At 44.6% G+C, this 16,534-nt stretch overlaps 1 protein-coding gene across 5 annotated transcripts in view; it reads right to left on the reverse strand.

The window, feature by feature from the left end:
* The window catches only part of PCDH19 (protocadherin 19), a 113,885-nt gene that overhangs the window by 37,629 nt on the left and 59,722 nt on the right, over positions 1–16,534 (reverse strand). For 2 of the 5 annotated variants that reach the window (XR_004647079.1, XM_034781250.1), the window contains 2 exons: positions 13,575–13,633; positions 7,484–7,656 (listed from right to left, as the gene is read on the reverse strand). Coding sequence is in view for 2 of the 5 variants with exons in the window: in XM_034781250.1 (XP_034637141.1) it covers positions 7,484–7,656; positions 13,575–13,633 (232 nt within the window). In the remaining 3 variants the exon portion in view is untranslated. Of the gene's footprint in view, positions 1–7,483; positions 7,657–11,655; positions 11,733–13,574; positions 13,634–16,534 lie in introns of those variants that run through there. The other 3 variants (XR_004647081.1, XR_004647080.1, XM_034781251.1) reach the window with 3 other exon arrangements.

The following is a 16,534-nucleotide window of genomic DNA, read 5'->3' on the forward strand; positions in this document are numbered from 1 at the left end:
TACGCTAAGCAGTAGAGCTCAGGATATTATTTCTGACCACATGCTGCTACCCTTGACCTTAGGATCTGCATTTTAGAGGTGATACTTCACTATGGGGCATCTACATGATTTCCAAAGAAAGGAAAGGGGGAAAGGCATTGCCTTCTGGCGGAGTGGTGCATGCTCAGCACCTCTTGACTGCAGGGTCCAAAGCCACACAATTAAAGGGACACTGTCAAGTAGTCCAGGTCACACATTTCATTTGAACAAACAAAACAAAAACAAAAACCAGGAGGAGTTTAATAATATCATGGACCTGAATCCCTCGCATCAGCTGAGGGGCAAGAATACAAGGCAGGGCAGGGCCAGGATAACTAGCAAATGTTCTGATTCAGCACCCCTCAGCAGCAACCTTCCTACATAGCCCCACCAGAACTAAAAGGTGACCTCCCACCCCCCTTTCTCCACACAAACAAAACTCCCAAGTAGGGAGGGGGTGGGACACAGTGGTATCATTGCACTGCATGCATGTCATTCAGGGATTAATCCCCTCCTGACTGCCGCTTCCCCCATAGACACAGGAGGGCTGCACTTTGCACACCCCATGCCTCCCAGAGTGTATTTGGCCTATGTGACGGCACTCCTGAATACTAGCTAAAGCTAGAGCAACTGGGCTTTATGAAGCTATCTTGCACAGGGACTGTAAGAGAGTGATGAAATTTCCCCCAAAGTTATAGGCAGGCTACTGGGTCCTTAGCCCACCAAAGTCACTACGCCTACCTGTGACATGGAGTAGAGGGTCTTTGTCCCTCAGCAGCAGGTTCCCAGCCAATGGACCCTTTAGGGTGGATCCTGTGTCTTTACCCAATACACCCAATCATGCTAACATATTCACAACCAGCATGGAGGTCAGCTCCCTACCAGCACAGGGATGCAAAGCCCTTCCCCACCCAGAATGGCCAATCAGCCCATGCCTTCTGACTGCTAAGAGTGCCAACAGGTGTTCCGCAAAAAGAACAGGAGTACTTGGGGCACCTTAGAGACTAACAAATTTATTTGAGCATAAGCTTTCGTGGGCTATGTAGTGGAAAATACAGTAGGAAGATTATATATATGTATATATATATACACACACACACACACAGAGAACATGAAACAATGAGTGTTACCATACACACTATAAGGAGAGTGATCAGTTAAGGTGAGCTTCTATCAGCAGGAGAGAAAAAGAACTGTCAGTAGTGGTAATGAAAATGGCCCATTTCCAGCAATTGACAAGGCGATATGAGGAACTGGGGCGGGGGGGGAGGGGGAATAAGCATGGGGAAATAGTTTTATTTTGTGTAATGGCCCATCCACTCCCAGTCTTTATTCAAGCCTAATTTAATGGCGTCCAATTTGCAAATTAATTCCAATTCAGCAGTCTCTCGTTGGAGTCTGTTTTTGAAGGTTTTTTTGTTGTAATATTGCAACTTTTAGGTCTGTAATCGAGTGACCAGGGAGATTGAAGTGTTCTCCAACTGGTTTTTGAACATTATAATTCTTGACGTCTGATTTGTGTCCATTTATTCTTTTACGTAGAGACTGTCTGGTTCGGCCAATGTACATGGCAGAGGGGCATTGCTGGCACATGATGGCATATATCACATTGGTAGATGTGCAGGTGAACAAGCCTCTTATAGTGTGGCTGATGTGATTAGGTCCTATGATGGTATCCCCTGAATAGATATGTGGACAGAGTTGTCAACAGGCTTTGTTGCAATGGCCAAACCATCAATCCAAGGTAATAGAAGTTAGAGCTTGTAGATAATTGAGCCCATTTTCCTGTATGTGCAGGAAATAGACCTCCAGATTGGAACATACTGGTGATTTTTCCATCTGTTAAAAGTCACCTACAAAGGAAAATTCCTTAGTGATGTATGTGAAAGTTTGTGTGGTTTCTTAGTTAACTTTCCCCCCCTGTTGTTTTTTTAAATAAAAAACCGTAGAGACTGTCCAGTTTGGCCACCCCAGCCTGCCCTAGGGCAGGACATGTTCCAAAGCCCTTTTGACCAAGAGAACAGACTCCTTGATCACCTAGTATTTGGTTTCTCCATCCATGTTTAGCTAGGCCACTAGAGTCATATTCCCTGCCTGATGAAGAGGAATTGTTTGCGCAGCTGCCAGAAATGGAAATAGTAAGGCAGACTGCTTATAGCTCTAGAACACTTATGTAAAACTTAGCTTCTTGTCTAGATCACCAATCCTGAATTGTTTACTGGTTCAGGAGAGTTCCCACTAAACTGATGACTGGGTTTATATTCCAGATACTTGGGGCCTGATTCTGATTTAATTTAACCACACGCAAATCACAAGTTATTCCATTGTAGTGAAAGGAGTCACAGTACTCTAAAACCAGTGTATCAGATTCAGATTTTTGATCTTTCAGTGTTATTACTGGAAACGAAGAGAACTCTCAAAACTGCACCAAAATTGTGTCTGTAGGCATGTAACAGAGAGCCAGATTCTGCCACCCACACTCATGTTGAGTGGTACCTTCCCAGATGGACCATGTGTCTCATCAGCAGCCAAAAGCCCAGTTATTCCCCACCCAGCTGCCAAAGCCTCCAACTTTCCCCTTATGATCTCCTCTGAAGCAGTCGTGTTGTCAATACAAAACTCTGTGGCACACTGAAAACTGATACCAAGAAGAGAACATAGAATAAATGGAAGAGAATATCGAAATCAGTAACACAAGGAGCACTAACTGGTTCTGTTATTCATTTTCATAGTTGATGCAGATCCCCAAACAAAGCCACCGCAAAATTTCCAGCATGCTGCATCAGCAAGTCACAGAATCCAGGGGCCTTGCAACAGAACTTAGGTCCATTTAGCTGCAAAGTAGATGGGGCCTCAGGTATGTGTTACTATACAGTGTGTACCCACCTTTTTATAATTGGAAGCAGCAACACACGCACACAGGTGCCTAGTTTTTGGAAGCTGTGAATGCCAGAGGAGACAGGCGTCAGGAGAAAGTTAGAGTAGCCACAATACTTGCCCAACCATGTTCTGAAACACGCAGATGACAGTGGAAGCAGCCTGCAGCTCCACAAGCCCAGGAATGCTAGCATAATATCAACATAAATACTACTAATGCTGTCCTATGCTTGGTCTAGAGTACTCCCACTTCTAAAAATAGCCACCACAACAGTGTTAGTAGGGATTCAGGACCAAAGTCAGACCTGAGGTAAGTAGTGACTCCAATGGAGCTGTACTTCTCTTACACCAGATCCAAATACAGCCCTCCCTCAGCGTGTTAGTTCTCTAAGTATATGTGAAATGCCATCAGCAGAAAAGGATGTAGAGAAGCAGCATCCCAGACACCAGAATGAGCAGTTTTAGAAGGAGCAGGATGTGTAGGGATACTTCAGTCATGTAATATCCAGATCAAAATTTTGATGCAGGCTGTAACCACATAAATGCATATGGCTTAGAGCAGTGCTTCTCAAAGTGGTGGTCCGCGGACCGGTGCCAGTCCGCTAGTCATCGGCTGCCTGTCCACAGCGAGTTTCCTCATAAGAGCGTCAAATAGGCTATGGCACCGGTCCCTGGCACACGGGGGAAAAAAATTGCTGGTCCCCCACATCAGATAGCTTGAGAAACACTGGCTTAGAGCGCATAACTAGGTCTTCCGCTACTCTATCACAGGATTCAGAGAAGAGGGCTTTCTCCCTCACATTTAAAAACCCCTGCTCACATGAGAGTGTTCAGTCAACCCCAGCTAGATGGCAATATCAAGCCACAGGTTTTGGGAGGGCAGGACAGACCTCAACCCAGTAAAGCACTTAGGCCTGGTCTACACTAGAAAATTAGGTTGGAATAACTATATCTCTCAGGGATGTGAAAAATCCACACCCCTGAACAGCATAGTTAAGCTGGCTTAGGTCCCCGTGTAAACAGCACAAGGTCAATGGAAGAATTCTACTGCCTTTTGGGGAGGTGGATTATCTACACCAAAGGGAGAATCCCACCCATTAGCGTAAGTAGTGTTTAGACCAAGGGTCAGCAACCTTTCAGAAGTGGTGTGCCGAATCTTCATTTATTCACTCTAACTTAAGGTTTCACGTGCCAGTCATACATTTTAACCTTTTAGAAGGTCTCTTTCTATAAGTCTATAATATATAACTAAACTATTGTTGTATGTAAAGTAAATACGGTTTTTAAAATATTTAAGAAGCTTCATTTAAAATTAAATTAAAATGCAGAGCCCCCCGGACCGGTTGCCGGGACCCGTGCAGTGTGAGTGCCCCTAAATCAGCTTGCGTGCCGCCTTTGGCACGCGTGCCACAGGTTGCCTAACCCTTGTCTAGACCAGGTGTCTCAAACATGCAGCCCGTGGGGCTATTTCCTGTGGCCCACCGAGCAACCCGACCCCACTCCCCCTGGCCTACCTCTAGGCCTAGAGGTAGGCCAGGGGTGGGCAAACTACATCCGCAGGATTGCCCCCCTCGAGCCCCATGCCGGCTGGCATCACGTCCCTGCGGCCGGGGGGGGGGGAGGGAGGAGGGAAAAGCAGAGGGCTCCGTCTGTGTGTTGCCCTGGCTTCCAGGCACGCTGCCCCCCTCACTCCCCCCGCAGTTCCCATTGGCCGGGAATGGGGAACCGCGGCCAATGGGAGTTTTGGGGGAGGTACCCGGAGGAGCGGCAAGAAGTGTGCGTAGCCCTGTGTCCCCCTCCCCCAGGGGCCGCAGGGACATGGTTGCAGCTACTTCCCGGAGTGGGGCCGGGGCCGGCAGCCTGCCCTGGCCCCGGACCCGGTGTGCACCGCTGTCACCCCAGAGCCCGAAGCCTTCCTGCACCCCGCCCCCCAACTCCCTGCTGCATCCAACACCCCTTCTGCACCCCAACTCCCTGCCCTGAGCTCCCTGCTGCACCTCACACCCCAACCCCCTGCCCTGAGCCCCCTGCTGCATCCCACACCCCTTTTGCACCCCAACCCCCTGCCCTGAGCTCTCTGCTGCATCCCACACCCCTTTTGCACCCCAGCCCCCTGCCTTGAGCCCCCTGCTGCATCCCACACCCCTTTTGCACCCCAGCTCCCTGCCCTGAGCCCCCTGCTGCACCCCACACCCCAACCCCCTGCCCTGAGCCCCNTGCCCTGAGCCCCCTGCTGCACCCCACACCCCAACCCCCTGCCCTGAGCGACCTGCTGCATTCCACACCCCTTTGGCACCCTGAGCCCCCTGCCTGCACCCCAATCCCCTGCTGCACCTCAATTCCCTGCCCTGAGCCCCCGCCACACCCCTCATGCACCCTCTGGGGGCAGGGCTGGGGGCAGTGAGGGGTGTGTGTGTGTCAGTGATGTGGCCCTCGGGCCAATGAACTAGCCCTCATGTGGCCCTCGTGGTCATTTGAGTTTGAGACCCCTGGTCTAGACTGAAGCACTACAGCAGTGCAGCTGTGCATTTTAAGCGTAGACAAGTCCTTAGGCCCTGCTTAGCTCCAACTATGTGAGTAGCCCCACTGAAGTCAATGGGACTATTAATGTGCTTAAAGTTAAGATGTGTTTAAGTGATTTACAGAATCAGGGCACAGTGAATAATCCTGGCATGGCGTAAATATGAGGATACTCCCATATGTGACAAATCTTAATGAACAAGAGCCGGAAGTTGCAACTAACTGGGTTTCCCTCAAAGAAATAAACCACAAGGGAGCTCTGCAAATGCACACTGTGTGATAAGCACCCAATTCCCATTAAAGGTCAATGGGAGTCAGGCACCTGACTCCAATATGTGCTTTTGGATCTCTCCCACCTAATTGTCTTTACCAGCAGTTAATACTGGAAGATTTGGTTCCAATATATTGAACCAAATTTATCACTAGTGTCTCTTTACTGACCAGGTCTGACTCCAGCCCATTCCTCTCAATTCATTCTCATTGTTATCTCATGCACACTGCAGGCAGTGCACAACCTTGTCAGAAATGTAATCTCTGTCAAATCCTATCCGGCACTCCACCAAGATTGTTTTTTGCTTAAAAAAAAAAAAAAAAAAAAGTGACAAAAAAATTAACAGATGTTGTTCAGACCATTCCAACAGGACAGGAATCAATTATGAGCATTTTCACTCCCAGAGCCATCTCTTACTGCAAGGAGCATCTTAGGAAACCTTTTCCTGATCGAAATGAAAAAGCATTTCTTTGTAATAGAAGAATAATAAATGATACCTATCAGCCTGCATTCTCTGACACAGTGCTAGTCCTTGGAGAATTAAATTGCCACTGTATAGTTATATAAATGTTTAATTTTTTCATCTTTAGCCACAGTATGGTTGTCTGGAAAATACATTATCATTGTAGATGTCACTGCTCTCCAGTTAATGTGGCTGACAGTATAGAATTGGTAGGTGACCTCTATGTACTCCAACTTGCACAGTTTTCCAGGGTTAACTATGGCCATTTAACAGCATCCCTCAGGAATTACCATAGTGATCATTGTTTCTTTTAGAGGAAATGTTTTACGACACGGATGGTGAGAACTCTCCCCATTTGACTCTTTTACACATTAAAACAAAGGCTTTTAATGATGTTTACCACGAATCGAATTCAACAGCTGAAGCCCAGTTCATAATCACAGCACTTTGTTTTCACATCCTTAAGTCTTTTAGCAGTGGGGCTTCCAGTTGGGCCTCAGCTACAGCCTCTCTCAAGAGATATCCAAGCATCCCTAAGGCTTCCCTGTGCTTGAGCACCAAACTGCATTCATACATCTTAATTGAAAATGACAGGATGTTTACAGAGGATGTTTGCATCAGTAAGACATTAAAAGCGACATTCATGCCCAAGTACATATGAAGGAATGGGCTCAGCTGAACTCTTTTGACTATTTTCCTCCAGCTAACACTCATTTGGGTTTAGATCATAGCTTGATTTTCCAACTCTGCATATGGGTATGTGTAATAGGTGAAACTGCAGTTTAACGGGGTGGAGGGGAAGACACAAATACCTCGCCCACTTGACTGAGCTAATCTCCTGTGGAATGTGTGAATAATGTGTATATATGCTCAGCCGACCTTTTCGAAATGTTGTGTGGATGATGTCTGCTCACGATTTCCTGAAATCCTGCTACAGCGTGTCAAAAATAGGGCATGTGATCTTTGATTAAGAAAGTGAGGTCTAGTGCAGCAAGCACCTGACCAGAAACAAGTAACTCCTGCTCTAATTCTAACTCTGCCACTTGAATAGCTTTCACATAAAAACTCAGGGGGGTCTCAGTTTCCCCATCTGTGAAATGGAGGATAATCCTCATTGTTTACTTACTTGACAGGGGTAGTGAAGATTAATTTATATCTATACAGCACTCGGAAGATGAAAAGCATTATATGCAGTAAGTGCTAAGCATCCTTATTGCACACCCATGCAAGAATATATTCTAGCCATCAGTGTCCAGCTAACTACTGTTACTACAGTCAGAAAGCTCCATAGATCTCCCTCTTAACACACATTATTTTGAACTGACACAACCTACCTTGTTCAGGCATCTGAGACCCCATGGAAGTAACACTGGTGTTCAGCACATCGTTGACGGCAGTATCACAGTACAGGCCCCGTTGGACATCATGTTCACTGTCAGTCTGGTCACTCTCCTCATGCCCACTATCCTTGAGACTATTCCCCTCTAAGTCCTTGAAAGTTGAACTGCTGGGTTAAAGAAAGAACAATGATTTACTGTCATGTCAAGTCTGATCAGATAAAGTCTCTCGTAGCCAGGATGATGTCATAACCCTGAAGCAAGACTTATACTGGCTGTATTATCGGGGGGGGGAAATCTCTTTCATAGGTAGTCACAATTCAGAACCACAAAAGAGTGTTCCCAGTATGACACACTAACAATTCTATTCATTGATCTTTATGCACGTTCCAGTAGGCAACTAGAACTAGCTGCAAGTCTGAAACAGGAACTGCCTACAGGTTTGTGAGAATTACAGAAAGATCTTGCTCATTTATCACACAAGCAAAGTGCTGCTGCTCATTGTGGAATAAGCCAAAGAGACGAAAAGTTGAAGCGGCGCACAGCTGAAGCAGACTGGAGGCAAGATCAGGAACAGAGGATCACCTTATACCTGAGAAGAATAGGAAGAGACAAAGTATAACAGCAATTCAACCTATTCAACTTGGCATGTCACATACAGCTCTGAACCATTCTAACAGAAAAGAAATGAAGGTCTCCTGTGAATACAGACAAGCTATTGCTGAATGTGCCAGGTACAGGCTGGAAGAACTTCCTGGCTGTGCTGCTGAGTACATAAGGTACAAAGAAAATGGCAGTCAGGACAACGACTAATGTATTGCTGAAAAAGGAGCCCTAAAGAGGTAGCACTGTCTCGCCATATCCATTCATCCTGCAAAACAGAAAATCCAGCTTACATTGGTTTTCAGAGTTATTCTTTTTATACTCTGCAAAACTATCCTGTGGAACTCAATGCAACAATATATTACTGAGGTCAAAAGCTTAGCAGGATTCTAAAAAGGATTAGACATTTATATAAAAAAGAACATTCAAAATTACATTAGCTAGGATAACCCCTTATAAGCTTCAGGGCATAAACCAACTTCTGTTGCAGCCTGGTATTTGGAAAAAAAAAATCCCTGTGAAGAAGGCTATTCCATATATTGTCCATTATGAGGTTTCTTGCACCTTCTGAAGCAGCTGGCTCAGGCCACTGTTAGAGACAAGGTACTGGAACAGGATGGACCCTTGGTTTGATCTGATATGTCAGTTCTTACGGTGGTAACAAGCCCAGTAGCAAAAGAAAAAGCAATGCACAGTACACACTTCTGAGATTACCTTTAACAGGTCATGGTAAGAACTGCATGAGGTGTTGGGTAAGGTGCATTGACCTGAAAGTAGAGAATGTACCAGCAGAGCAGCACACCCTGACTACCATCAGCATTAGGACATGAAGATGTTCAGGACATTGTGCCACCTGGGCTTTATGAGGCTGGGGCCAACTCCACTGACACCTGGAAGAGAGTGACTATAGAACACAGGCCAGGGAGAGCCTTTTATTGGGCAGAGACCAGGTAACCAAGACCCAGAAGAAACAGATGAGTATAATTCCCAGGGTCCATGAGACTTTAAAAGGCCTCAGACTTCTTTTGAGGAAACTGGCTTGTTTTACTTCAATTCTTATCACTGTTATTGTTTATTTGTATTGTAGAAGCACCTAAGAGCCCCAGTCACAGCCAGGACCCCATTGTGCGAGGCACTGCACAAATACTGAACAAAAAGACAGTCCCTGCCCCACAGAGCTTATCTTAAGAGGCACCACAGTGAAAGCTTCTGGCCATCCTGCTCAACACCTTTCTCCAGTATTGGGGAGTTTTGCTTGGGGGCCAGTCCTCACAGGACCAGGGCCTGAGCATGGCAGGATCTACAGTCTCATATATGGATGCTGGACTTTGGTCTTGACATCTCAGATTAGCAAGAGTTAGAACCTAGCATAAAACTGCAGAGTAAATTCTGGTCGTTATGGCAGGAGCAGCTTATTAATGCTACCAACATATACAAAGAGATGGGTGCGACTCTGAGGGAATCAAAGACAGAGACAGGGAGCTCCTGCAGGAAATCCTATACAGAGCAAGGCTTGGGGGGAAAACCATCATCTGCATTTGGTGTTCTGTATAAGTCTGACCTTATACAGTGACTGATGTAACAAAGTTTAGTTTTACAGGTGAAGATATTACTGGTTTGAGCAGGTTCCCCTGTGGCTTACATTTTCAAGAGTGACTAGTGATTTTTTTTTTTTTTTGACAATTCAAAGGGACCTGATTTTCCAAAGGCACATGCTCAGCACTTTCTGAAAATCAGACTCTTTAAGGCAGGGGTAGGCAACCTATGGCACACGTGCCAAAGGTGGCACGCAAGCTGATTTTCAGTGGCACTCACACTGCCCGGGTCCTGGCCACCGGTCCGGGGGGCTCTGCATTTTAATTTAATTTTAAATTAAGCTTCTTAAACATTTTTAAAACCTTATTTACTTTACATACAACAACAGTTTAATTATATATTATAGACTTATAGAAAGAGACCTTCTAAAAACCATTAACATGTATTACTGGTGCGCGAAACCTTAAATCAGAGTGAATAAATGAAGACTCGGCACACCACTTCTGAAAGGTTGCCGACCCCTGCTTTAAGGTATCTCAAGACGGGCATCCAGAATCACTAGTCATGGCCATGTACTTAGGATGGTGAGTACTGCTAGAACTGGTGAGCTCTCAACTACCTAAACTAAAGCTGCCCCCACTTGACAGTGCCCATAGACTTGTTATATTGCAAGCTGGAAACAGCATCTGCTTGAAAGCTCCATTTTATTTCACTTTCAGGTCTACTCCTGTAGCGCCCCTTATAAATGGTGCTTCGCTGCCTTCCATGTGCTATGGAGAGAGACAGCAGCAGAGCACTGATTAGAAAAAATGTTGCAAGAGCAAGCCCATATCATAAACAGTGCCCAACAACAGCTGAGGGCGAAGTTCTTACGGTAGATGCTCAGAGCCCAAAAAGCTGAGGGCTGGGAAATTTTCTTCGCTGGCTTGAGGATGGATGCAAAATGGGAAGCAACAAATCCTAGAAACTCTTGGCAGCCATGCAAACTTGTGTACAAGGTAAAGCTTTAAGACGTCAGGCTAAAATCAGACATAGTCCATTCTGAAATGTAGCTAGCTCTTGGAGAACCCCCAGGGCAGCAAAGAGGACAAGCTGACACCGCAGCATTGTAAAATCAATTGGTTACTGCTGAAGAGAAGTCGGTGAAATATACAGGCTGCCCATCCACAAAGAGACAGAGACACTCTAGAAAAGAAGGTCTGTAAAGGAGAATGCCTGAGAAGGAACAGAAGCAGCAAAATCTAAACGAACACGTAGATAACAAGGAAGGGAGGGCTCATTTAAGCCCTCTCCTCCCCAGTGCTTAAATTTGTAATGAAAGAGGTGCCAGGGCTCAAGCAATTTTTTACTTTCATAACTGACACGGCAAGCCCAGAGGTGCTGGAGCTATGAACTGCCAAACCTAGAGGTGTCAGGGCTCAGCCCTGGCAAACCCTGGCACAAATTAAGCACTGCTCCTCCTACTCCAGTGCTGACAGTACTTTGACCAAGATGAGGCAGAGATTGTCCCTCTCCATTTAATTTAATTGCTTCTTTTTGTAGTACAGGAACGCCTAGAGATGAACCAAGATGAACCCATTGCGCTTAGGCACTGTACAAACAGAGTAAGTGAAAGTCCCTGCCCCACATAGCTTACAATCTATCTAGGCAGGCAACTCAAATCTCAGCGTCAGGGCTAACTATCCAGGAGCTCTCTTTCACAATGTCTTTCAACGTTGCTTTTACCAAAAAAGGACAAACGGGTCATATCCACAGCAGGTGTAAATAAGCATTGATTTCACTGGACCACTTTCTACCAACTGAGGATCTGGCCCAAACTCTCCAGCTAGCTGGCTTTGACTAAAATCATTTAGTCTTGGGAGCGGCCTGTGCCTTAAATCACTGAAGAAATAGACATTTTCATTACTTTGCAAAGCCCCTTTGTGTCTCCACGGAAATCGAGTGAACCACCTACCATTTCGTGCTCTGCAGAACCACAAAGGGGGGGGACTGTGAAAATACATTTAAATTGATAAACCTTCAAACACTACCTTTTAAATAAAGATGTCCATGTTGAAGCCACTGACTGATTCCAGGCAACATCAGAGAATTTTAAATTAAGAAAGTCCTTTAAATCCAGAATTAATTTTTGTGTGTGTGTGAGAGAGAGACAAATAAAAAAAAAGTATAAAGAGATTAATTAAACTGACAGATTTTGGGAGATTCACATAGCAAAGGTAGAGCAACTACAACATTTCCACAAAAACAAAGATTTTGCTGAATGAAAATTATTCCAGTGTTTAATGGATGACATTTCAATTCTCAAATGTCTGCCTCACATTTATGACATTCATTAGATTTCAAGTGCAAGACAAGTAAAGGTGGGGGGGGGACATTGCACATAGAGTTGCCATTCAAAATGTGCAAGCAATCTGCATGACAATGCATTTGTCTTTCTTGCAGTGAGACAGGCCATAATGCAACACAGTCACAGACAACATGTTTCTACCACTGCCACTTTTTTAAAGGAAAGGCAGGTTTCTGAGTATCAGCAATTGCAGGAATCCCAGAACAATACAGGCTTGGAGTAAACCTTGCTGTGGGAGTCAGGAATGCTGCTTGCTTTTATGTTAGGTGTAAAAAAGAAAAGATTAATAGATTTGTTTTTCAGAAGAATGAATCCTGACTATATTGTGAGGAGTGATATGTTGCAGGCAGCCATTTCTCTCCAGCAGTCACATTATCATTGTTAAACATCATGAACAATGCAAACAAATATGCCTGCCCTTCACTGTCTGAACTGAAGTTGCTCAGACAATGCACTTGTAATTCCCCTTGTTATATTTTTAAGATGTAAATACATGGGATTTTAGCCAGTAAAGTAATTGGATTTTCTCTACTATTGGAAGAAGATTTAAACAGTTCAGGGCCCAGCTGTGCTCTGTTACACCTTTGCTACTCCACTGTCTTCATGAATAAAACTTCACAGATAAAACTGTACAGAATTTGGTCCAGGAGTTGCCTCCCAGAGCCAGAGTTGGGGATGGGAGGGAATCCTGAGTGGGGAAGAGAGGCGATGGATGAATAGTTCTGTTCCTCCACCTCTCCTGGCCTGTCTAGTCCCACTCTGCAAACTGGAGTGCAGTAAACCCTCCCAGAGCAGAGCTCCATGACTTACACGGGATACAGATCTCCTGCACTGAATTGTGGCTTCCTGATTAGAAGCCATTTTGCTGTGTCAGGGTCTTCTACTGACTGGGAAGTGGAATGGGGGAACAAAGTTTTTTAAGACTCCCCCCCACAAACTAAATTCATCGCTCCATTAGTTAAGATACAATCCAGTTGAAATCAATGTGGCTAAGGCGGTGTAACAGAAATGTTAGCTAACTACTGGGCTCATTTCTTCTCCTATTGATGAAGACCTAGGATATAATTTAGAGCAGAATTTTACACAGTGGGCCAAATTCACCCAAGGGGTAACTGCTGGGATGAAAATGGGCTGATGATTTAGTACTAATGGGAAAAAATCCCATCAAAATTATATTTTGCTTTAATATTCAAACTAAAACAGTGAACAAATATCAAAACCCAATTACCTGGCCCCAAATAAGTTTCTTTTCCCTCCTTACATGTCAGGGAGCTCTCACCATCCAGATCTATCATTTTATTCCTGTGCTTTCAAATGGAATAAAGTCTATGAATTTTAAAGTTGTCAGGGTAACAGCATTTTGCCTAAGTCATTGCTAGTTCCCAGTGAGGAGGCAAACGTAACAAAAAAGATTTCCCTTTATTAAAAACTACAAGCAATGGGATTTAATAGGAAGTAAATACTGTTTTAAAAAATCAAATTATTATTCCAGAAACATTTTGCATACAAAACATCAAGAGGCGTATAATAGGGCAGAAAAGAGTGCTAAAAAATCTGGATTTGGCTATGCAAACCGAAACATTTTCAAGCAAATCCACATACCTCTTTATTAAATGGGCTCTGCTGTTCACATAGTTGGAATCAAAAGAGTAGTTTTCAGTCTGAAAGGAGGAAAAGAAAAGAAAGATAGTTATAAATGTGATTCACCTAACCGGAACCTCAGGTTTGCAAGGTTCATTGTATTAAGGACAAAGGCAATTAACTGGTAAATCCTGCACCTAAAGACACACTCTGGGCCCAGGCCTGCTTATCCTTACTCAGGTAAAATTCCCACAATGCCCACTGGGCGTTTAACCCATATGGGGAGTGTAAAATGGGACATTTTAACTGGGACAATGTCTGCCTTCAGATCTACATGGGCAATCCCCTTTGGACCCAGTCCTTACTCAAAATATGAGCCTGCATGAGGCATTCCCAATTTCTTTAATGGCACCCAGATGCTCCTGGGAGGGGTATATTCAAAACTAGAGAGACAGTGTAGTCTAGTGAGCTAGGAACTGGCTACGGAATTGGGAGAGTTGGGTTCTAGTTCTGGCTCTAACACTGACTTGCTATGTGTCCTAGAACAAGCTGGTAAGGCCCAACTTTCTGAAAGTGGCCTCTAATTTGGGGTACCGCAATTTCTGAGTGGCCCAGCGTAGGATGTATGATTTTCAGAGATGCTGAGAACCCCAACTACAAGTGAAGTCAATTGGAGCAGCAAGTGGCTCAGCACCGCTGCCTTCAGAGAATCAATCTGAGCCCCCCAAAATAGAAGCACACAAAATTAATGGAAATTTTGGAAATGTTGACCTTCCCATTTCCATGCCTCATCTGTAAAATGGGGATAATGATACTGACCCACCTCAGAGAGGGAGCTGTTAGGAGTTTATACAGGATCAAAACGATTACTAGGAATGCATGAGGTAAACAGAGTGGGAGTTCCACATGTAGTACAGCTGCATGATAGAACCCTCTGGCCTTACCCTGGCAAAATTCCTATTGACTTCAGCTGTATTCATGTGTGTGAAGGTTGAATTTGTCCCTTAGAGAGCAAGAAATAGATCTGATGCAAAATGAATACCTTAAATGTCCTACGTTATTTTTTTTTTTTAGACAGCTGAAGTCTCCAAGCCCTGTCAGTCTTTATATAAACATTTGACAGAAAAAGGCTGACTGGTGACCACAGAACAATTTGCAGAGAAGAAACAATGTGACCACACACTGTTACAAAACTAATTGCTTTTAATTCCCTGATGGATCCAGTTCTGCGTGTGGCAATTTGGCAGAAAGTTCAAAAGGTATTTTTCTTATTAGTGTATAATTAACATGTTAAAATATTTATTGCATAGATATGTAAATACCAGCAAGGTAATCTCCTGCTAGAGAATTTAAAGTGGGCGCTTTATTTTAATTATGGCTGTCAATTAATCGCAGTTAACTCACACGATTAACTAAAGAAAATACATCGCAATTAATCGCTGTTTTAATTGCACTGTTAAATAGAATACCAATTGAAATTTATTAAATATTTTGGATGTTTTTCTACATTTTCATATATATTGTATTCTGTGTTGTAATTGAAATCAAAGTGTATATTATTTTTGCTTACAAACTTTTGCACTGTAAAAATAAACAAAAGGAATAATATTTTTCAATTCACCTAATACAGTACTTGTACTGTAGTGCAATCTCTGTTGTGAAAGTGCAACTTACAAATTTAGATTTTTTTAGTTACATGACTTCATTCAAAAATAAAACAATGTAAAATTTTAGAGCCTACAAATCCACGCAGTCCTACTTCTTGTTCAGCCAATCACTCAGACAAACAAGTTTGTTTACATTTGCAGGAGATAATGCTGCCCTCTTCGTTTACAATGTCGCCTGAAAGTGAGACCAGGCGTTCGCATGGCACTGTTGTAGCCAGCATCATAGGCGCCAATTTCTCCAGGCGCCAGTGGGTGTTTGCATCCCCTGCCCCCGGCCCCACCCCGACTCCACCCCACCCCACCCCCATTCCAACCCCTTCCCCAAAGTCCCCGCCCCAACTCTGCCCCCTCCCTGCCCCATTGGACTCCTTCCCCAAATGCCCGCCCCTGCCCCGCCTCCTCCCCTGAGCGCGCCATGTTCCCACTCCTCCCCCCTCCTTCCCAAGCGCTGGGAGGAGAAGCGGGGAAGGCACACTCAGAGGAGGCGGCGGAAGCGGAGGTGAGCTGTGACGGGGGGGGCGGAGAGCTGCCGGTGGGTCCAGAGCATCCACCAATTTTTCCCCGTGAGTGCTCCAGCCCCGGAGCACCCACGAAGTCAGCACCTATGGCCAGCATTGCAAGGTATTTACGTGCCAGATTTGGTAAACATTCGTATGCCCCTTCATGCTTCGGCCACCATTCCAGAGGACATGCTTCCATGCTGATGACGCTCATTAAAAAAAATAAGAATTAAATTTGTGACTGAACTCCTTGGGGCAGAATTGTATGTCCCCCTTTTCTGTTTTACTCACATTCTGCCATATATTTCCTGTTATAGCAGTCTCGAATGACGACCCAGCACATGTTGTTCATTTTAAGAACACTTTCACTGCAGATTTTACAAAATGCAAAGAAGGTACCAATGTGAGATTTCGAAAGATAGCTTCAGCACTCAACCCAAGGTTTAAGAATCTGAAGTGCCTTCCAAAATCTGAGAGGCACAAGGTGTGGAGCTTGTTTTCAGAAGTCTTAAAAGAGCAACACTCCAATGCAGAAACTACAGAACCCGAACCACCAAAAATCAACCTTCTCCTGGTGGCATCTGACTCAGATAATGAAAATGAACATGCGTCGGTCCGCTCTGCTTAGGATTGTTATCGAGCAGAACCTGTCATCAGCATGGATGCATGTCTTCCGGAATGGTGGTTGAAGCATGAAGGAACACGTGAATCTTTAGCGCATCTGGCACGTAAGTAACTTGCGATGTCGGCTACAACACTGCCATGCGAATGCCTGTTCTCAATTTCAGGTGACATTGTAAACAAGAAGAGGGCA

This window comes from Trachemys scripta, chromosome 9, assembly GCF_013100865.1.
Source record: "Trachemys scripta elegans isolate TJP31775 chromosome 9, CAS_Tse_1.0, whole genome shotgun sequence".
Classification (NCBI taxonomy): domain Eukaryota; kingdom Metazoa; phylum Chordata; order Testudines; family Emydidae; genus Trachemys; species Trachemys scripta.